This window comes from Rosa rugosa, chromosome 7 (assembly GCF_958449725.1).
Source record: "Rosa rugosa chromosome 7, drRosRugo1.1, whole genome shotgun sequence".
In the NCBI taxonomy this organism is placed as follows: domain Eukaryota; kingdom Viridiplantae; phylum Streptophyta; class Magnoliopsida; order Rosales; family Rosaceae; genus Rosa; species Rosa rugosa.
The window spans coordinates 9,154,661-9,176,001 of NC_084826.1; the positions used below are offsets into that span (position 1 = coordinate 9,154,661).

At 39.0% G+C, this 21,341-nt stretch overlaps 4 protein-coding genes across 8 annotated transcripts; 3 read left to right on the forward strand and 1 right to left on the reverse strand.

Moving 5' to 3' along the window:
- The first annotated feature begins 663 nt into the window (after positions 1-663).
- On the forward strand, positions 664-3,869 carry LOC133720264 (uncharacterized). Its single transcript, XM_062146492.1, has 5 exons — positions 664-1,086; positions 1,184-1,289; positions 1,669-1,786; positions 2,034-2,981; positions 3,284-3,869. The coding sequence occupies exons 1-5, from the start codon at positions 915-917 to the stop codon at positions 3,542-3,544; spliced, it is 1,605 nt and encodes a 534-aa protein (XP_062002476.1). The 5' UTR covers positions 664-914; the 3' UTR covers positions 3,545-3,869.
- Positions 3,870-4,802: 933 nt separating this feature from the next.
- On the forward strand, positions 4,803-8,271 carry LOC133720266 (putative serine/threonine-protein kinase). Of its 3 annotated transcripts, XM_062146493.1 has the most exons (7): positions 4,816-5,220; positions 5,406-5,556; positions 6,169-6,281; positions 6,641-6,851; positions 7,068-7,302; positions 7,460-7,610; positions 7,696-8,271. In XM_062146493.1, the coding sequence occupies exons 2-7, from the start codon at positions 5,481-5,483 to the stop codon at positions 8,062-8,064; spliced, it is 1,155 nt and encodes a 384-aa protein (XP_062002477.1). In that variant the 5' UTR covers positions 4,816-5,220; positions 5,406-5,480; the 3' UTR covers positions 8,065-8,271. The 3 variants fall into 3 exon arrangements, with proteins under 3 accessions (XP_062002478.1, XP_062002477.1, XP_062002479.1); XM_062146494.1 differs by lacking the exon at positions 6,169-6,281 and having other exon boundaries at positions 4,803-5,220; XM_062146495.1 differs by lacking the exons at positions 4,816-5,220; positions 6,169-6,281 and having other exon boundaries at positions 5,229-5,556.
- A 723-nt stretch (positions 8,272-8,994) lies between these two features.
- LOC133721300 (clathrin light chain 3-like) lies at positions 8,995-9,956 on the reverse strand. The gene is made up of 2 exons (XM_062147874.1): positions 9,683-9,956; positions 8,995-9,593 (listed from the first exon to the last, which is right to left on the reverse strand). The coding sequence occupies exons 1-2, from the start codon at positions 9,817-9,819 to the stop codon at positions 9,161-9,163; spliced, it is 570 nt and encodes a 189-aa protein (XP_062003858.1). The 5' UTR covers positions 9,820-9,956; the 3' UTR covers positions 8,995-9,160.
- A 1,401-nt stretch (positions 9,957-11,357) lies between these two features.
- LOC133720491 (RNA polymerase II C-terminal domain phosphatase-like 2) lies at positions 11,358-18,551 on the forward strand. Of its 3 annotated transcripts, none has more exons than XR_009851895.1 (16): positions 11,358-11,834; positions 12,073-12,543; positions 13,083-13,293; positions 13,608-13,765; positions 13,887-13,957; positions 14,047-14,152; positions 14,248-14,331; positions 14,435-14,570; positions 14,677-15,038; positions 15,148-15,205; positions 15,785-15,906; positions 15,998-16,051; positions 16,352-16,448; positions 16,571-16,972; positions 17,364-17,437; positions 17,619-17,683. XR_009851895.1 is itself a non-coding variant. In XM_062146822.1 (16 exons), the coding sequence occupies exons 1-16, from the start codon at positions 11,565-11,567 to the stop codon at positions 17,728-17,730; spliced, it is 2,547 nt and encodes an 848-aa protein (XP_062002806.1). In that variant the 5' UTR covers positions 11,358-11,564; the 3' UTR covers positions 17,731-18,551. The 3 variants fall into 3 exon arrangements, 1 of the variants encoding a protein (XP_062002806.1); XR_009851896.1 differs by lacking the exon at positions 17,619-17,683 and adding an exon at positions 17,175-17,242 and having other exon boundaries at positions 17,364-17,432; XM_062146822.1 differs by having other exon boundaries at positions 16,571-16,731; positions 17,619-18,551.
- The last annotated feature ends 2,790 nt before the right edge of the window (positions 18,552-21,341 follow it).

Below are 21,341 nucleotides of genomic sequence, written 5' to 3' on the forward strand. Positions count from 1 at the left end.
TAAATTGGTTAATGCAATTTTCTCATTCTTAAAAAAAGTGGAAAATAAGATCATGAAATCAAATATTAACAATTTAAAGGTTAGAATCTCTTACTCACGAAGAAGAGTATTTATCAAGATACTCTCAAATTTTTACATTTCATTAGCTGAATAAACAAATGTCAATTCCCATACTTCTCACGAATCTTCCTATTCAAAAATCCTCACGTATCTTGAAGTTCATGTTTATAGATTATCATCACAAGCCAACAATCTATACGGACCGACAAAATCAAATCACGAAGAGAAATAAAGATTTATTCTGTCATAAAATTGTAATTCACACATTTTAAACGTTAAAAGTTAGAACGACACACTTACTCACTGATTAAGATGATAATTTTTTTTTTTTAACTCGTACTAAAATTTCACTGATTAAAACACAAATTCAAGTCTCATACTTCTCACGAATCCACCTAACAAAAAAAACCATTCACATGCATCATGAAGTTCACGTCCATAGATTATCATCACAAGCCAACCATTGCTTAACAATTCCCCCCCCACAAATGATTAAGAAAAGGCCACGTCTAGAACAAAACGAAAACCCGAAATGGCATTGTCGTGATTATCCTCCCATCTGAGTCCATCTCCACCCTCTTCACAAAACTTCCATATCAACCCATTTAAAGCCCCTCCCTCTGCTCCAATCCATGAGACTCATTTTTCAAATATCTGAATGCTTCCAAAACAGAGCCGGGTGTTTTTGGTCCGCCATTTTTGTCAAACCAATCACTAATAATAATACAAAACCCAGCACCTGAAATCCCACCTCCTCTGTCTCCCCCCAAAAACCAAAAGCTCCTCTCTCTTCTTATACCCTCTTCTCCTCTATCTCTCTGTTCATTGCTTTCTTGGAGTGATTGGACTGAGAAATGGAAAGAAGCTTCGGGAAGGTGGTCAATGCCAACGACAGAGACGAAGAGCTCGCTCTGTTTCTCGAGATGCGGCGCCGCGACAAGGATAAGGAGAAAAATGGAAACTTTCTGCTGCTTCCGACCAAGAACGGCGGCGGCGATGAGCTCGATGCTGCTGCTGCTCCGATTGGTACGGCGGCGTTTTGGGTTGTTGAAAGCTTGGGACTTTATGTTGCTACAGTTGGATTGTTTTGGTGTTGATTTTTGATGGTGGTTTTTTTGTGCAGAGTATGATAAGGCGATTTACAAGTTTAATGGGTCGGCGGCGCCGGAGCGGAGGAGTAGAGTGGATGAGTTTTTGAACTCGGAGAATGAGAAATCGGACTACGATTGGTGAGTGAGTTCATGTTAAAGGTTGAGTCTTTGATTTTGTGGTTTGTGATGAGCTGATTGAGTGGTCTGATTAGGAGGCATTGTGTAATGACTGGTTGAATTGATGAAGAAACTTGTTTGCACAAGATGGGTTGCCAAATCGGGATTAAGTTTTGCTAAGACTAATGAATTGGCCAATTGGGTGTTGTTTTGTGGTAGAGATCTAAACTTTTAAGACATGTTAGGAGTAATCGGTTTCTGAGGATCATTTCATTGGTTAAGATTTCATATGGTAGAAGTTTTTGTTCAAATTACATATGTTTATGCTATGGAATCTATAATGCAATGTCATAGGATGGTTTGTATTGGATTTATGATAAACTTTTTCTATGTTGTCCAGGCTAATTACTCCACCTGCTACCCCATTATTTCCATCCTTGGAGATGGAACCACAAAAGACTTCAGTTAGTCAGATTGAGGAACCTAATGCGCGTGATTCTGCTCCTCCAAAATCTAGGGTAAGAACTCTAGCTAACATAAGTTCTGCATAATTATAGAAATGGTCAAATTTGCGATATGAGGTGCAGCATTCCTACATTTGATTCAACTCAGTTGCAGTATTGTTATTCTATCATGTGTTAATTGAATATTTCTCCAGCTTATACATCAGAGTTCTTGGACTTGAATCTCGTCTCATCTTTTTATCATTTATTTTGTGAGTTTGGTTTTACGTATCAAGTCATGATTTGGAAAATGGCGGTGCAGCTAGCAAACACAAAGTTAGAAACTGCTTCAGACAGCAAAATAGCATCTAAGGAGTCAACATTGCTATCACGACCGAATTCTTCCGGTACTAGTAACAGGAGGCCCTCACCATCAAGAGGGCCAACAGCTGCTCCTCGTAGATCTGCAACACCAACTGGACGGCCCATCACATTACCTTCATCAACCAAGCCATCAAGGTCCTCCACACCCAATTCACGAACCACCTTACCATCTGCTAAGCCAGTGGCTCCTCCAGTGAGGTCCTCAACTCCTTCTAGATCCACCACGCGTTCTTCTACACCAACTGGCAGATCTTCTGTCCCAGCGTCTAAGACAACATCAAGATCAGCAACACCAACTCGCCTACCAAGTTCGTCAAGTACACCTGCACTGTCTGCTTCTCGTGGCCGTTCTTCTTCAGTATCAAAGTCAGCTCCCCCAAGTTCAAAAAATCCTGTGCCATCACGTGGAAGTTCTCCAACAGTAAAATCTAGGTCTTCGAAATCCTCAGATATGCCTGCTTTCTCACTTGATGCTCCACCAAATTTGAGAACCACTTTGCCACAAAGGCCAAATTCAGCCTCTAGGGCTCGTCCTGGGGCACCAAGTGTTAGATCATCTTCTGTTGGAGCTGTTTCTAGTGGAAAACCTAGACAGCAATCATGTTCACCTTCTAGAGGAAGGGCTTCACATGGCACTGCCAGTACTAATGGGTACTCTCGTCAAGTCACAAGTAAATCATCTCCCAATGATAGTGATGATGTAAATCCTGTACTTATGGGGACCCAAAGTGTTGAGAGAGTAGTGAACCAGAGGAAACTGGCACCACCAAAGCAGTATGACCATTCTACTCAGAAGAATCCTGATGGGAAGTCTTTGTCCTCTGACAGCTTAGGCTTTGGAAGAACACTTTCAAAGAAATCCTTCGATATGGCTATGAGACACATGGTATGCATCATTTTCCTTATTCAACAGCACATTTTTCACTTGATGCATAGTTAGGACTCAGGACTTCCTTCAGTTACCATAACGTATAATGAGATAACATGCATAGTGTTGGACATTGAACCCTTTCAATCCATTCAATGTTATCCAGCTTATGATTAGTGGGATCTATGAAAGTATATACCACTTCGACAGGTTTTATCATGTACAATGGTAAATACCAATTGTTCTTGTGTCATATTCGATTGCACTGCTTGTTTCTATCGATGCAGTATATAGTTTAACTTTGGCATTTTCTTCTGCAGGATATAAGGCGAAGCGTGCAAGATAACCTACATCCTGTTCTGACAAAAGTTCCAGCCTCCTCTGTGTACAGTGTCCGGACAAGACCAACAAAAAGCAAGACTACTAATGCTACGGATTCTCCTCTTGCCACATGCAGCAATGCTAGCTCTGAACCAAGTGTCAACAATATTTCTGCATACTTTGAAGGTTGTGAAATTGAGGACATTGATCATGGAAGTGACAAAGGAAACTCCTCTCCTGCATGCCAGCAAGGCAGGTGACAATTGGTTCTGGATTTTTGGTTTTTATCCATTGTCATTCTCCCACCATTGTTATTTTACGAGGTTGCCTAGTCTACGTGGTAATTAAGCTCAGACATCCCCGAAAGGAGCTGATGGTAGAAGGCCAGCTAAACTACTGTAAATTTTAAAGAACTACGTCCGCGAGTGCATGTCTTTCTAGACCTGCCACTATGTTAGTGGAACAAAAATCAGGTACATTCGATCGGTGAGCCATATTTTGGGTCATCTGTTAAGCTACTTGTTAGCAATGATTGTTTGTACTAGATTAATTATTGGAAATTGAAGAGCTCCTTCAGCTTTTACATTTGCTTTGCTGCTCATGTTTTATTCTGGTCATGTCTGGATAACTTTTACATTAGCTTACGCATTTTAACATTAGATAACCAAAAGAAGAATAAGATGAAATAACTTGATTCTCGTTTCCTTTGACAATTACTTGTTTGTGTTGGTTTTGCCAACTCTAGTTCTAGAAATGGAGAGATATCTCCCAACCAAAAAAACAAAAACAATAGCAAGGCAATCTTAGGACGAAGGTCTGTTTCTTTTCTCTCTTTAGTTCAAAAGACTTCCTCTTTCAATAATCCGCTTTTGAAGGAAGCACAAGGGACAAGACAAAAAGAAAAAAACTCGATCTGAAAAAGAAAGGTGGATAAAGTAAAGAATTGGCATAAATCAAATAATATTTGCCCCCAAAGGCTTGTACACCTTGTGGCTTCTTAATTCAAAGTTCCAACTTTATGTTTTTGCTGGAACTTCAGGTCCAATTAAAATCTAGTCTTAGAAAAGAAGGAGGATCAACTATTTCAAAAAAGAAAAGAAAAGAAGGAGGATCAACTTTGTAGCGTTTCCTTTGAAAGTGTTTGAACAAACAATAATTTGACGTATTCAATAATTGCCACAAGGGGCTGTCAATCCATACACATCAAGGTCTTGAATGTAGTAGTACTTTGGTAGGTATGATCTTCTATTATTTTGTCAAAAAAGAAAGAAGAGATTGTTTGACTAATTCATTTCCAAAGAGGAATTATTAGAGTAAACTGTTCGACATCAACTTAAAATAAAATATTGATGCCTTGATTTAGGGTTTGGTAAATTAAAATTCTATGAAGTTTAATTCCTAATGCAAGTGTATAAGAAGTTTGAAACTTCAAGCATTGTCAGTGTTTCAGTGACCGACCTCTACCAGGAAGGACATATGGTTTCAGTGGGGAAGGACATATGGTATCAGTGGAGATGTGGAGCAAATCAATACACTCTTGACTAGAAACATGAGCGCTCCCATAAGTCCCTCTCAAACCCACAAAACACTTCAAAGTTTTAGCTTTAGCTGTTCTGTGAAACAAAGAAAATTAAAATAACAATGTCACCATCAATTCTGAATAGTCGTCCGTGCTCCTGCACTCGTTTCTGTTGATACCAAACTATTTTGACCCCTTCCCATTATCTAATCTCCTTAGCATTCCTTCACTAATCAATTCTTATTTCTTATACATACCTAATCATGGATTTTAATCTTTTCCAAGTCTTTCTCAGTTCCTATGCCTCTGAACTACTTGGGTTTCAGTTTCTGCTCATAGAAATTAGAAAGACAAGCCCAGATAAGCATATTGCACCCTTTTGGGCTGTTTGCTGCTGAAGAACCAATTCAAGTTCAGGTCAGCTTTCCAATTCCAAGTTAGTCTCATTTTTAATGTGAATTGTTACCCACTTTATTTCAGTTACAATTTCTTACTAAGGTTTTTCATCAAGTTCCCAGCTTTTGCTTATTTCAAATTTCACTTCCTAGATCTTGAGTACTCATGTTTATTTACTTCTGTTTGGTGGGTTGCTGAATTTCAAGGTTCGGGGTATAAGAGGTTTAAGGTACAAGAAGACATGTGGTTAGGGGAGTAGAGAATTGGAATTGTATGTTGCAATGGTTTGTAGTTGCTTTGGTGTGCTCAATTGGTGCAAAGGAAAGGAGAATTTGGAACCTTCCAGCCAAGCCCAAGGTAAGAGAATGACTATGACTTCATTTTTACTAAGGTGAACTCTTCTACTGCAAAGCAGTAAAATTTGCATCTTGTGCTTCTCTGGTCAAGTTCTTTGCAGAAATAGGCGTAGTTTGTAGCGGTTCGGTACTATATTGAACTTCAAAATCAAACTAATTTTGGTAAAGTGGGATGCTAAAGGGTTTTGTTAAATTTCCAATTTGCACCTTTAGACCTTTTGCTTTTCTTTAGTAACTAAATAGACGGTTATAGAGCTTTTACAAGCTTCTCATTGCTATATAAGAAATCTCACATCTAGAAGCACATTGCAATACTTCCTAGAAGATTTAAGATCCGTCGATATACATGTAATTTGTAGATGTGTATGTCCAAGTTTCACTTTTGTTTCACTAGGGAATTGAAACTTGTTGACCATCTATTCAACTGATGAACTGAACTATAATTGAAGGGAATAAGAAAGATTGATTTTTTGTATGTGGGTGTGCTAGGCTAGGTGTCCAGTACATATGCATGTTTTAGATCTTTGTTTATGGTTCTTGCTGGTTCTGAACTGGACAAATTGATCTAACCAGAGTTTCTTTGTCTGTGTGTATGGAATGCATGGTACTTTAGGGATTCCTACCAACAATGTAAGGCTCTTTTCTTATAATTCATTGAGGTCAGCGACCAGGAATTTTCATCCTTCAAACAAAATAGGTAGAGGAGGCTATGGAGTTGTCTATAAGGTGAGATCAATGAACATTATACTTGTTAAAATGCATTAATTCCTACCGCAATTCCCTATTATCTGGAGAGGAAACTTTCAAACACACAGACAGAGATTAAGAAAAACTCATGTAAGTAGCTCAATAAGGAGCTATAATAATTAGCCTCCTGGACCGAGAATCTCTTTATTACAGCCACGATGCAAACACTCAATATGTGAGTGTTTCAATCCCACATTGCCACAAATTGCCACTGTACATGCTTTAATCCCAGACATAAAGGTCCTAGATTGACTACTTTTTTTAGTATTGAAACTGAGATGAGAGAGTAGATTGCGGACCTCTTTAAAGTTCTTATACTGTTATACGATGTATTGCAGGGAGTTTTAAGAGATGACACAGAAGTTGCGATCAAGTGTCTTTCTTCAGACTCTAGACAAGGAGCAAATGAATTTTTGACAGAGATCAACACGATATCAAGAATACGACACCCAAACCTTGTCGAGCTTATTGGCTGCTGTGTGGAGGACAGTCACCGAATATTGGTATATGAATATCTGGAGAACAACAGTCTTGCAAGTTCTTTGCTTGGTAATTACTAGAATATTAAAGTTGTAAGTTGGCGTAGATTTCATATGTTATGAATTGAGATGACTTTCAGCTCTGCTTTGCTCTGCTCTTTTTCTAGCTGCAAGTCTAGATCTTATCCTTTTCGATATGTCATTTTTCTGAAAGAATAATTCATGACTTCATGATATGATTTTCTCCGTAAGTAAAAGTGCTAAAATTCAACAACTATTTTGACAGGTTCAAAAAGTCATGTTCCTCTAGACTGGCCCCAGAGAGCAGCAATTTGCCTGGGTACAGCTACTGGTCTTGCTTTTCTTCATGACGAAGCTGAACAACATATTGTGCACAGAGATATCAAGGCTAGCAATATACTTCTCGATGCAAACTTTTGTCCTAAAATTGGAGATTTTGGGCTGGCAAAACTTTTTCCTGATAATGTCACTCATCTTAGTACTAGAGTGGCAGGAACTGTGTAAGCTTGAATTCTACTTTTCACATTTCATTCAACTCCATCTTGGGCCATTTAGTAATTGAAAGATTTGTTTTTAAATGCAGTGTCATTGGGGTTTTCTCAGTAATTCAAATAATTAATTCAAGTAGTAACTTCGTCTAATGATCTGTGCCTGCAGTGGATATCTGGCCCCAGAATATGCACTTTTGGGACAGCTTACAAAAAAAGCAGATGTATACAGCTTTGGGGTTCTCTTGCTTGAAATAATTAGTGGCAGAAGTAGTAGTAAGGCAGCCTTTGGTGACGAACTGATGGTTCTGGTGGAATGGGTAAATACTCGAATCAAATTAATTGTTGATGTAATACTTACAGAGTTCTTATTTTGAGACTCTTGGTATAAAAATGCTTCTGCAGACTTGGAAACTGAAAGAAGAAGAAAGGCTTATAGAAATTGTCGATCCAGAATTGACTGCATATCCAGAGGCTGAGGTAATGCGCTTCATTAAGGTTGCGCTCTTTTGTACTCAAGAAGCTTCGCATCAAAGGCCGGCCATGAAGCAAGTAGTGGAAATGCTTTCCAAAGAGGTACAGCTAAATGAGAAGCTACTAGTAGAACCAAGGCCAAGGAGGTATGTACCTCAACATGGAGGTGGTGCCAGTGGGGAGGGAACATCATCTTCTCAGTCAGATAAAGATAAACGCGGGAAATCATTGGCAAATCCTGATGTAACTTCCACCCAGTCGTATATATATGAATCTCAAACGCAAATGTTTCCCAGGTGATTATTCTTTGGCTGACCATAGTAAAATATTGGAAGCTTGCAAAACTTTGCAGGTTCTTGACATCTTTTTCTCTTTGCTGAGTACGTAGGAACTAGGAAGTGAGGCGAAGATATTAGTATGCAAGTGTTGATAGTAGTATGCAAGTGCTTGATATATCCATCTTTAGTAAAATAAAATGATAAATGAGAATCGTCATTGATCGACCTATTCTAATAATCTTAACCAATTGTTTACATCGATGTGAAAGAAATGTTCTCTTACTGGCCCTTGACTTAATCTAACCTCATTTTCCTTTCCTAAATGATCTGTGTATTCATTTGAAATTACTGTTTTCCACCATTAAATAGATTTTTATCTGAATGTTCGATAAATTTGACAATATGATAACATAATATACTATATCATCTCACAGATCGAAGAGAACATATATCGTCCATGTTTCTGGAACTATCTATATATTATTATCTTTTCTATATAATGTGTAGAAAATTTAAAGTCCCCAACTAGTACATTTCATACTCTAAAGTCCATCCATGGAAGAGAGCCATTTGGCAGACTCAAAAGAGACACTGCCTAACAATGCTCACATGGACTTAACCCCAAACTATGGTGAAAGTCTAGGATCATAACAACTCGATCAGGCATCTCCAAGCCACTGCTATTTGCTCGAACCTTGTAATAACTCGTGGCTTTTGGAAATCTCTGATCACTAAGCAGAGTGTGCAAATAATCAACATTAATGCATGTATCGACTCAAAAGAAATGTTCTCTTAATTATCAGATAGTTTGGTAGTCACTAGCTTATTCATCCTATCAAAATCAGTGATCAGACATTACTCATTTCTCTGGTTCATCTAGAGCAAGCTTGAGGCACAATGATCAAAGCACACTAAAGATGCCGTATGGAGCTTGAGCTAATGTGCAGAAAAATTGAAGACTAAACCAAGTAATTAAATATATTAACAAACCATGCCAAAACCCATGCATGGAAGAGAAAATAATTTACATGCTCATATAGTCCATATAATATGGATTATATAATTTTCTATGTTACGATAAAGTCTAGGATCACTCGATCAAACTCGCACCAATATCTCTAAGCACGAGCCACAGCCACCTCCTCTGGCTTAGGGTTCCAGTGAGCAGGAGGACTCTGCTTCAGCTTCACCAGAATCTGACGCATCCTCGAAAGATCGGTGGGCTTCCCAGGCTTCGGCCCGTGAATCACAACCACAGAGCCCTTATTCTTCTCTTTCTCTCTCTTCCCCCTCTTCTCAATCGCTGCAACCTCACGAGGAATCATCTCCGCAACTGCTTTCCAGTAATTCCTCCTCTCCGCTTCTGCATGAAACTTCTCCTGATTTTCCAGAAATACCCTCTCGGCTTCTCTGTTCGAAGCCTTCTTCTTCTCCACGTTCAGCTCCCGCTTCCTGTAGAACTCCACTTTGAACGCCTCGGCTTCCTCTATTATCTGCTTCAGCTTCTCTTTCTCCTTCTTCTCCTTCTCCTCCAGCTCAATCGCATTCCGCCTGCATATGATGACATCATCGATTGCGTCAGCAAACAAGAATTCCAACTGCCACGCACGTACTATTGGGACTGATCAAATTTTACTTACCTCCGCCACTCTCTCAGGGCAAGCCCCTCCTCCGCCTCGGAGCTTCCAAATCCACCGCCGGTTGAAAAGATCGACGGCGGAGATTGAGTCTCTCCGTCGTCGAAGGGGCGGGTAGACCCGGATCCGAACGATGACATGGTTTTCTTTTCTGTCTCTCGGACCCTGGACTTTCGCTCCGTAACGGTTTGTGTGGAGTCGGTTCCAGTCCTCGTTTCGAATCCATTAAAAGCGCCGTCACGCGATATTCTATTACTAGGTACAGAGCGCGCTGTGAGTTTTAATTGGCTGGAATGAGCTGCCGACCAGAGATATGTTCTCGACAGCGAATGGAAGAGTGCCACGTTATTTTTGTTCTTTTCCTGCTTTATTTTCTGGAATCTACGTGCTTGTTTTACATGTGAGTAGTCTTCGTGATTCTTCTCCACAAAAAAGGAAAAAAGAAAAAGAAAAAAAGATAGTCTTCGTGATCACTCTCATTTTGATTAAGAGGTTAGGCAGCTTTCCCACGATTAAAGGCTTTTTTTCCTTAATTTTTTTTTTTAGAAGTCCCATGAATAAAGCTACATCTTTCTAGTAAAACACTTTTTCTTTATAATAAAATATATATATTTTTCTTTCATCTTTATTTGACACAAGAAATTATTGTTTTTTTTTTTTTGCAACTGGATTAGTGGATTTCAAGTGAATTTAGGTGTTGGGAACATCCTTGATGCTGAGGCTTGGGGTCTGTACTTTGGGCTTAAAATGGCTGTATGCTTGCACATCTCTCAACTTGAGGTTGAGTATGATTTTGCAGTGTTGGTGCAGCTGGTTCAGAGTGCTGATCTTGACAATCATCCTCTTCTGACTGGTTGCCTAAATCTCATGAACAACATGGGGATGCTCATATTAGGCATATCTTCAGAGAGTGCAACATGACTGCTGACGCCTTGGCCAAAGATAGTATTAACCATGAGCTTGGTTTCATTACTCTTGATGACACTCCCATTCATGCTGCTCAACCTTACCTGGATGACATAGCCTCAGTGTCTAGAGCAAGAAGAAGTGCTTACTCCAGTTCTTAGTCTGTTTGTTTTTTGTGTTTGGGCCTTCTAGGCCCCGTTTGTAACAAAAAAAATAAAAAAAATAAATTTGACAGTCATTGCGATCTTCTCTCACAAGTCACAACATGCTTGGACATTGCATGCATGTTGTGTGAGAAAACACATGCTTCATACCAAATTCTCAAAGATGCTCTTGAAGAAGGAACTCAACTTGGGCACTTAGTTTCAAAGAGTCTTAACAATTCAGTTTGGAGGCCCAACCCAATAGCTGAATGAAGCCCATATTAGGCCGTCCGTAGTAAAAATGTGGAGGCCCATTTAGAGATTGACAGTGACAAGTCAATGAGTCGTCAGCTGAAAAATTCACACTACTGTAAAAAGCCTAGTGTAATAAAAATTGTATATTCTTTTTTTTTTGGTTTGACGTGCTATCCAACGGTCAATAAGTGCACCTTCAAAAATTAAGGCCTCCCAAATAAGACACGTGCCCAACTTTTTTCACAAATACCCGCGAAGGGTATGAAACGCAATAGCGACAGGTACCGTACGAAAGGGCTTTTCCGTAATTTCAGCGATAACTGACCCTTTCGGGCTATAAATACAGCGCACCCTCGTTGTTTGAAACCGTAGGCCATTTAGATTTTAGAGAGCGAGAGAAATAGAGAGAGAAAGTTAGAGAGAGAGAGAGAAAGTTAGAGAGCGAGAAGGTCTTACCGGAAAATAGTGAGGCAAAACTGGAAAATTACTCCAAATTTTTCCACAGGAAACCCCCTGATCTTTCCAACATTTACGAATTCACCATCTCTCTTGGCGCGCTTAGGTTTCACAAATTGATCTGAATGAGCAGTTTAGGGTTTAGGTCCGTGGTCTATCACGGCGAGCTGTGCTTGGGTGAGCTCGACGCTATTCAGGTGACGGAGGGGAAATTTCATTTCCCAAACAACGAGATTCGAATCCACCACATATCGCAGCAAAGTGAACGCTGTCCACCCCTCTCAGTTCTTCAAACGATTTCCTCATTTTCGGTTAGATGCAAGCTCGAATCGGCCACCCCTGTTGAACAGCCTCATTTGATCAACCTCCACGCCTCGTGTTTCTACGAGCTCAAGGTCCACTCAATCGATTGTTTTCCGTTTTCGTTTCGAGTTATTGGTTCAGATTTCTGGTTAACATGCTGAGAAAATGTGTTTAATAGTTCCAAAATATGTGGATTTACATTAATTGGCCGAACACTTTAGTTAATTGAATAGCTTAGAGGAATGTGATCTAGGTTTTGTTGTAAATGTCTTGAACGGTAGTTAGTGACGAAGTAGTGTGATAACGGAATGACTTGGTTTTGTTGTGCAGACGGCGGTAGTGTTGGTTGGGAATGAAGAGATTCACTTGGTGGCAATGCCAAGTAAGCAGAAAAAGTTTCCGTGCTTTTGGTGCTATTCGGTTCCTTTAGGTCTGTATAATGCTTCTCTTGGAATGCTGAACCCTAGGTGTCTCTCAATTGTATTTGATCTCGACGAGACTCTAATTGTTGCCAACACAATGAAGTCGTTTGAGGATAGAATTGAGGCTTTACGAAGCTGGATTGCACGAGAGAGTGAAACGTCGCGAATAGCCGGAATGTCTAATGAAATGAAACGTTACATTGACGATAGGTGGTTGTTGAGGCAGTATATAGATAATGATTGTGTGGTGGATAACGGACAGGTGTATAAGATTCAAATGGAGGAGGTTCCTCCACTGTCAGGTAACCACGAGAGAATCCGTCGGCCGATCGTTAGGTTGCCAGACAGGAACATCGTGCTCACTCGCATCAATCCCGAGGTTTGGAAGACTTCTATGCTTGTTTGTTTTCTCTGTTCTATTGTTTGGCTCTGTGCATTATTTAATTGTAGAAGTTTCAATATCTGCTAACTTAACTATTTAGGTGTGCAATTGAATGCTGAGGTTTAGGAAGATTCAATAGATCTATTATGCTGTGTATAAGAACATATCATCCATAACCAGGAGTTAAATACCAATGTAGGGATAGATTGGGTAGTTAAATACCAATGTAGGGATAGATTGGGTTATGTTAGGGCTGTACAAGAATTATGTGCGTAGTTGAGGTATATACTTTTGCATTTGAGGAGGCGGTGTAACTGCCTAGGTTTTTTTAACAGCTGCACTGCTTATTTAACAACATTTGTCTCTTAGCTTGTTGGTCCTTTTATACTAGTACCCAGACAATTAAAAATGAAATAAAAGGGAGAAATACTGATAAGTAGTCATCCCATCAGAGTTGCTGCATTTTTCGTTACATATTATTGATAGTTCATACTAGCATGTGAAAGGTTACAGTATATTTCATTTTTCCTCTGCAGGTTCGTGATACAAGTGTGCTGGTCAGGTTACGGCCTGCATGGGAAGATCTGAGAAGTTATTTAACAGCAAAAGGACGCAAGCGGTTTGAAGTTCATGTCTGTACGATGGCTGAAAGGGACTATGCATTAGAAATGTGGAGGCTTCTAGACCCAGAAGGACAACTAATAGGTTCAAAGCAACTTCTTGACCGTGTTGTTTGTGTCAAATCAGGTAAGCAAGCCATCATATTAGTAATATTGTAGCTTATATCATAATTGGTCTTGATAGACCCTTATTTTCCGTTGAGCTGTAATACTTATAAGTTGAAGTTATTATGCCATTGTTACAAGGTTTTAATTTTTTTTAATTAATTATCAGCATTATTTGAACACAATCTTATTGTATGAAATAGAAATCGTCAGGGATGGACCTGATGGTGTAACTAGTCCTATTGCATATCTTGATTAAGCTGTTTTAAAATATTGGTCTGTGGGGTAGCTATTTACTCTTTGTTTATGTTTTTGACCGGGGTTTTAACTTATTAGGTTCGCGGAAATCTTTACTCAATGTCTTCCAACTTGGAACGTGCCATCCAAAGATGGCCATGGTTATTGATGATCGTTCAAAGGTCTGGGAAGATAAGGATCAACCTCGAGTTCATGTAGTTCCAGCTTTTACTCCTTACTATGCTCCTCAAGCAGAGGTACTACATGTTATAAGTTTATTCTTGTATGAGTTTGGTTTTGTATTTGGCAAATTTTATTTAGATAAATTATTTTCTTCTTCATATTCCATTGTAGTTTTTAACTTGATTTCTTCGACAGACAGCAAATGCCGTTCCTGTCCTCTGTGTAGCAAGAAATGTTGCATGCAATGTCAGGGGCTGCTTTTTTAAGTAAGATTAACATTACGTTGTTAATTGTAATAAATGTGAGTTTCAAAGAACTTGCTTCTAAGTCATTTTATAATGCCACTTGTTTTCAGAGAGTTCGATGAGATTTTCTTGCGAAGAATTTCTGAAGTTTTTTATGAAGATGAGGTGGTAAATTTACCTCCTTCTCCTGATGTGAGCAATTACTTGATATCAGAGGTATGTGAATTGAACATATATGATTCTTAATTAATTGATTGAAAGTTAGTATTCCTGTATACTTTATGATATCAACTAAATGCTTTTGATGTCAGGATGCTGGTTTTGTACCAAATGGAATTGCTCCCCTTAGTGAAGGAATGCATGGTGGTGAAGTTGAACGGAGATTGAACCAACCTGTAAGCTTTTCTTTCCTTGCTGCAGTGTGTTCCTGTTGTTGCTTTGTGTGCTGTATTAGCCATGATGATTTGTGTGCACTTTTACAATTGTAATCCTTCTCAGGATGATAAGGGTGTTATGGACTCAATGGCTTATTCTAATCATGCTGAGTTAAGACCTGACAACTCCCAGAAACCTGTAGCAACTGTCCTCAATGTCCCTGGTGCAACATCTTTGAGACCGGTCATGCCTACTCAGAGTATGGGAGTCTTTTGATGCTAGTTTTACAATATCCTGGTTATACATATTGCATTGTACCGTATTTGCCTACACTGTATACTAATTTCTCTTTGGTTATGCCTTAGAACCTAGTTTGCTTGGACCTCTTGTTAGACGAGACAGCTTTTCTGATCGTGATAATAACATGAAGAGAGGACTTCTTGGTACAAATCCTTGCCTAGATATAAGGAGTCAAAGCTCTGGTGAACCCCCAAATTCATCTAGAGTACCTGCACAAACTTCAGCATCCACAGTACATGCACAAGGAGGATGGTTGGTGGATGATGACAAGAAAAGAGGACATTTAAGTTTTCGACCTCCTGTTTCTGGTCAAGAGTCTGATGTCTTAAAACCTGAGAAGCTGATCCACCAGAATCCGTTTAGTCTTAATAAACAGTCTGCTCCGACTGGTTTACTCTCACAGACATCTGAGGCAAGGAGGGAAGAGGTTTGTTCTGAATGCTAAAAATTCATTAAGAATCACTAACTGGTTTTGCCAATCTTAACTGAGGTGTAGCTCAAAGGACTCTAACACTCAATACTTGCTCTATTTGCAGGTTAGCTCTGGACATGATTTCCCAAAGCAAAATCTTCCTTTTCCAAGTGTGTTATCAGGTAGGTGACTTGTTTCACATGGTAAAGAAGCTCATATTATTGAAGCCAGTTGGATGATTCACATTATAAACTGTAATCACTTCCTTATTTCATTGGAATAGTAAACTCTTGCCGAGAAGGTCTACTTGATATATTATGGTGCACTATATGCTAGCAAGTCAAAGTCTCTTGTTCCAGGAGTCTGTTATTTACTATAGGCTATCATTTGTACGTGAGCCATATGAGACATTTAGTAACTCCATCTTCAATGGAGAGAATAACATAGATTTTGTTAAATCCATTCATAATGTGTGGAATGGGTGACCACTCAATTTAACCTTTCCTTTTAGTTAGGTTTTTTCTTATTATCTCACACAGCTAGAATTCTTTAATGGGAGATGTTATTCAGAACTCAAAGTGGCTTTTTGTCTTCCCCTCAGCATTAGAAAGATCATGAAATAAGTGTTTTAAATAATTTTCTAGTATAGTTTACTTCCATTTCCATCGAAAAATAAAAAGAGAATTCATAATAAGGTGTCTTTTCATTTTACTGTTTTTCATTTGTGACTGTACTTAGCTATTATTTGGTTGTCTGTGCAGAGGCTGGTGTGTCTCAGAATCAGGCATCTTCTTTTAAAAAAGAATCTGGAAAAGTGAACGCGCTGCCGTCCCCTTTATCTATTGGTGTGCTGCAGGAAATCGGACGGAGATGCGGCTCAAAGGTACAAATAACTGAAGTCCCTCCTCCCCCATCTAGACTTTTCATTTTTATTTATTATTATTATTTTTAATGGAGTTCATGTTGTGACACAGGTTGAATTTAAGGCTGTTATAAGCACCAGTAACGATTTGCAGTTTTCTTTTGAGGTCAGTGGAAGTCAATGTATAGTCAATTGTATTTCAGTAATTTTCGCTAAAATTTACAGAGCTCTTTCTAATTCAATGAATACCCACATATAATTTAAAATGTTGTCTTATTGTGTGGCATTTCTCAATATAAGCCGGAATATATTTTTTCTTCTTCTTGGTTTCGGTTTTGGTGGAATGAATTAGAAAACTGGGAAATGATTTGAAGTTCATTTTCCATTTGTTACATTTTGAATTTTACTTGGTATCATTAGAAAGTAATCTTGTATCATTTGGACTCTTATCTTTTTCTTAAAAAAGGTGCTCTTCACTGGGGAGAAGATAGGTTTTGGAACAGGAAGGACAAGAAAGGATGCTCAACAACAGGCTGCTGAGAATGCACTTCACAGCTTGGCTGGTAATATTATTCTTGAAGCCACATTCTCTGTTTTCCTCACATTTGTTTTGTTTTATTTTTTCCTTTTTCCTGTGTGTGCCGGTTTCACTTATACCAGCCAAATGTTAAATATGAAATTGCAGAAAAATATGTCTCATATATTGCACCGCAATCTGGAGCAGTGGACAAAGATTTTGATAAACTCTCTCTTGGAAATGAAAACGGATTTGTTTTGGACATTGTTGGTCCAGGATCAGCTGAGGGGCTAATGGAAGATGGATTGCCAAAAGAAAGTACTTCTGAGGTGGGGACTCGATGATGTTTTCATTACTTGATTATTTTCTATGTTCAGAAACATAGGTGATGCTTGGATAAAGGGTATGTGGGCAAGACATTTCCAGATCAGGGGTAGTGGTTTTATAAGGAAAACCACTCCTACTTTGGATATTGCATCGCACGAAGATGTGATGGCTAAACACTGAAAGGGGAGTGGCTTCATGTCAGCTAATGCTACCTTATAGGCTCCATTAATTCCTGTTTGAAAGGTACGGGATTGGTTGTCTGTCCCTCATTTCTACCCATTATCCAAGTATTCCCATGTACTTGGTTTAGTTATGTTTTTTTTTTTATAATTTTTTTTAAAAATATTGTAAGAGTTTTTGATAGTTATCTCTTTGGTAAACATTGTAAGTAGGGTTATTCCCTCGTGACTTCCCTCACTGCATGAAGATTTTAAAAATCTCGCAGATTCCCATATTTCCCTCAAATTATATGCTGGATTTAACATATGCAATGCCCATTTTCTTCCTGTGAGAGTGAAGTTTCTGCACCCTTAGTGACTCCTTTTCTGGACAAATAGAAAACACTAGAGCTCAATCTAGTACATGCAATCATCAAAAATTTACATGACTAAAATATTCAATGCTAAATGCACAGGCTTCTGAAGGTGAGCCTGGAAGCTCTTCTACTGTGGCGAGTCAGCAAGTTCAAAAGCGTGCCAATTCCCCAAGGTAACACTGGCAATTTCTGAAATTGAGCCATTTATCTCCCGGATCTGCAGCTGTATGATTGACCAATAGTAGAAAGTGATGATCAGATATTTTCTTATGGCACTTTCTTCAACAATGAGTTTAATGCTCCTAATTCATGTTTCATGCTTTCAAATTCTTATTTTAGTAACAATGTTTGCAGGTTGCTACAGTCTGTTTCGAATAAACGATCCAAGGAAGAACTAGCGGGCGGTCCACGAAACCTATCATATTCTCGGCTGAGGAAGGGCCCTAAAGACAAACCTCAGGACTGAAGTCATCACAATCAAGTCCTTCTGCTAGTGCATCCTCCCTCTCGGAGAAATGAGGTGACGATCCCACAAAGTCCAATGGAACCATCTTTCTCTGGTTTACAATTAGCAGTGACAGAGAGGGAGAGGAGAGAAAAAGGAGCGGGCTTTCGAGGCATAACTTGGCATCTCAGACCATCTGCCATCGTACCCTATAAAGGCATATATAGCCTATTACCCTCTCCCATGGTAAGGCATTCCACAATTCCCAAAAAAAGTTTTTACCGTATGGACCGATGTTCAAGCCATATATGGCCTTCAATCTAGTAAGCCATCTCCATTATTATATTTGGAAAAAATAAGAAAAGTAACCGTTGCATGCAATCTTTGAATTATGGCATACCAATTATGGCATACGGTGGGAACAGCATGCAATCTTAATCAAAGATACCACCGAATATTCCTTTGGTTCAAGCCATATATGGCTATATAGCATATCAATTATACCATACGGTGGCAGATGCTCTCATACTACTCGGAGTATCTCTTTCACTTGGCATAGTTGTTTTAAATATTGCAAAGGTGAAGGAGTATTTGTAATATTGTTGTTGGAAAGGTGGGCTATGATTTTTTTTACCCATTTTGCCCCCATCTTTTCCTGCTTACATAGTGATATTCCAGTTGAATGTGGGGAACTTGGGGATTATCATCTCTTCTTGTTCGGGGCATCTTAGGTTTAACATACATGTTATGATCCTCTACCTCCCTTCCGAGCACTATTGTACAGTAGACTCATACAAGTTTTAGTTACTTGAAGCGTTTGCAGATAACTTTTTCCAATGTTATTTTCATGAGTCTACAAACGTATAACAGCTTCAATCATATTGGCAATTCATTCCATGCATCTATCGGAAGCAATTTGTCAAGACAGAACATGTGTCTTTTTTACCATTATGCAAGATGAACTTACAGGAGTCTGAGAAGTCATAATAAGGAAAATGATCATTTACCCAATTTCAGCTTAAAAATTGCCCACTTGCTCCACCAAGAGTTTAAAAACCCCATTTACCCAAAACACTCTAAGGGATTATTTCCCCTTTACCCAATTAATTCTTTTTTAATTCTTTTTATTTATTTTTGGGACTTTTTTGCCCTCTCCTTCTTTCTCACTTAGAGGGAGAAATCATCCTCCACCTTGCCGGACTTCGGTGATCAGTGGCAGGCCGCCGACTCCGGTGACCGGCGACCGGAGACAGGAATCCGGCGACCGGCGACCGGTCCCTAATAATACCCAGTAACCATATTATTGCCCCCAAGTAATCATATTATTGCCCCCCAAAAATCATATTATTGCCTCCCAAAAATCATATTATTGCCTCCAATAATCATATTATTGCCATCCAGTGAATTGTATGAACTCCCAAAACCAAAATGAATACACTACCGGCACAATTGATCAATTTATAATCATATTATTGGCTCCCAATAATCATATTAGTGCCTCCCAATAATCATATTAGTGCCTCCCAATAATCATATTATTGCCCCCCAATACCAAGTCCAATGTCTCTACTGCCTCCCAATAGACCACCAAAAATGCACCATTTTGTAGGATTCACATATAATTTGACTTTAATACACAGAAAACAACAGGTAACTTATCAAAACACCACACTATAGTGATCCCTGTCCCTCGTATCAAAGTCTACTGGGGGCCAATAATGTGTCTACTGGCCCCCAGTAGACCATCAAACAAACCCCACAGTTACATTGCAATCTCAGGATACCGAAAAAAACAAAAAAAAAAAGATCTGGGCACCAGATCAGAATGGCTGGGGACGAAGAAATCAATATCGGACCGGCAGATCTTGAAGCTTTGTCCATTTGAAGACGTTTCCGCCTTCGAAACCGGAAAATGAATATACAGTCATGAATGCTTGAATGATTCTGATGCTGGGAAACGGAATCTGGGAATGAACTGAAAGCTATTTCAAGCTCCTCATCTTGCGTAAGACAACCGGGTGGGTAACACTCTTCAATAAGCTGACCCTGTTCAAGATCAAATCTGATGATACAAAAAGCCGTCGCCGTCGGGTTCCCCAAGGTAGACCCGGCCAAGATTCGGATCGAGAAACAGATCCGAGTTGGCCCAAAATCCGCCGGAAAGGTTTCGTCTCCGTCATCGACTTGCCGGGCTACGACTTCTGCAGCGAAGTCTTCACCGCCCTGGATCGGATTCTTGTGCTCCGACGCTCCAACGAGGAGGAGGAGGTGAGAGAGAGAGTGAGAGAGAGAGAGAGAGAGAGAGAGAGAGAGAGAGAGAGAGAGAGAGAGAGAGAGAGAGAGAGAGAGAGAGAGAGAGAGAGAGAGAGGAGAGAGAGGGAGAGAGTCTGAGATAGAGTCTGATAGGAGGAGAGAGAGAATTTTGTAGTTTAATAATTTGATTGGGTTAAAAATGTCACTTGCGTTTAAATTGGGTAAATGGGGTCAAAAAACTCTTAGTGGAGCAAGTGGGCAATTTTTAGGTTAAAATTGGGTAAGTGGTCACGGCCCCAACAATTTAATCAATATTACGTAAAAAAAAATTGTATAAACACTAAAATAAATGTCAATAACCATGAAAAAAAAAATCGTATCATAATATTTTGAGTCTTGGTATTATATATGAAACCAAAGTCAGGAAAATTGGGAAAATTGTGATTTTTTTATTATTATGTGTCTTTGATTTCCGTTTCTTGGAATAGGTCTTAAAAGTAAAAATTATATCTTACCTATGATACCGCAAAATTTAATTAGAAAAATCAAAATTCAAGCGATATTTTTGAGTTGTGTTAGTTTTTTAACATTGCTTAAAAATCTTGATTTAGAGGTGTGAAGATTTTGATGAGAAAATAAGAACATGCGATTTTGGCCAAAAATCCGTGTATAGTATAATTCCCATGGTTTTTAGTGGAAAATCATGGTATATATATATATATATATATATATATATATATATATCATTGTGTAGAAAATTTCGTGGTAGATTCCTGCATCTAAAAAAGCATACAACATCTTTCAGTGTACTTAACCTCGCTTGAGGAGACACTGTTAACCTCACTCGCAATCTTGCATAGGCATGTGCGTCCCCATCTTTAGCGTTACTTAGCATTCCTACCGTTGGTCTCTCTTGCATGGGCATTTCCATGCCCACCTTAGCCTCACTTGGCATGCCAATCAACTGAGTTGTTAAGTTTGACACAGCATGTGAGAGAACCATACTTGAGAATCATGCCCATTATTGTTTCATAACATTTCAAGATTATAAAAATGTGATATAGAAGGACACTATAGATGATTAACGAGCTTCGGAGGTATAATTTTTTGCTTAGCTTTCATTTGGGTATTATGCTCTTCGCAATCTCTCTTATAACAGTGAGCCACTGAGCCAGTGACATGATTCATAACTTCAAACATTGGGTGCAGATTAATCGAGTTGGAAGTTGTGGCTATCGATATCCAATATATAAATCGATCTGCGCTGACTGAACGGTTTGGACTATAAATCTAACAGTCAGCTGGACACAGATTTTCAAAGGTAGGCTGACCTCGAATTCAGGCAGAAAAGCACCCAATGGCGTACGCTATGCGGACCT

Excerpts from the sequence above, each read along its gene's own strand:
- LOC133720264 (XM_062146492.1), top strand. The coding sequence starts at position 915 with ATGGAAAGAAGCTTCGGGAAGGTGGTCAATGCCAACGACAGAGACGAA. Across the intron at positions 1,290-1,668 it reads GAGAAATCGGACTACGATTG|GCTAATTACTCCACCTGCTA; the intron begins GTGAGTGAGTTC and ends TATGTTGTCCAG. Across the intron at positions 1,787-2,033 it reads CTGCTCCTCCAAAATCTAGG|CTAGCAAACACAAAGTTAGA; the intron begins GTAAGAACTCTA and ends ATGGCGGTGCAG.
- LOC133720266 (XM_062146493.1), top strand. The coding sequence starts at position 5,481 with ATGGTTTGTAGTTGCTTTGGTGTGCTCAATTGGTGCAAAGGAAAGGAG. Across the intron at positions 5,557-6,168 it reads ACCTTCCAGCCAAGCCCAAG|GGATTCCTACCAACAATGTA; the intron begins GTAAGAGAATGA and ends ATGGTACTTTAG. Across the intron at positions 7,611-7,695 it reads TGATGGTTCTGGTGGAATGG|ACTTGGAAACTGAAAGAAGA; the intron begins GTAAATACTCGA and ends ATGCTTCTGCAG.
- LOC133721300 (XM_062147874.1), bottom strand. The coding sequence starts at position 9,819 with ATGTCATCGTTCGGATCCGGGTCTACCCGCCCCTTCGACGACGGAGAG. Across the intron at positions 9,594-9,682 it reads GCCCTGAGAGAGTGGCGGAG|GCGGAATGCGATTGAGCTGG; the intron begins GTAAGTAAAATT and ends CATCATATGCAG.
- LOC133720491 (XM_062146822.1), top strand. The coding sequence starts at position 11,565 with ATGAGCAGTTTAGGGTTTAGGTCCGTGGTCTATCACGGCGAGCTGTGC. Across the intron at positions 13,766-13,886 it reads ACTATGCTCCTCAAGCAGAG|ACAGCAAATGCCGTTCCTGT; the intron begins GTACTACATGTT and ends TTTCTTCGACAG. Across the intron at positions 16,732-17,363 it reads CAAAAGAAAGTACTTCTGAG|GCTTCTGAAGGTGAGCCTGG; the intron begins GTGGGGACTCGA and ends CTAAATGCACAG.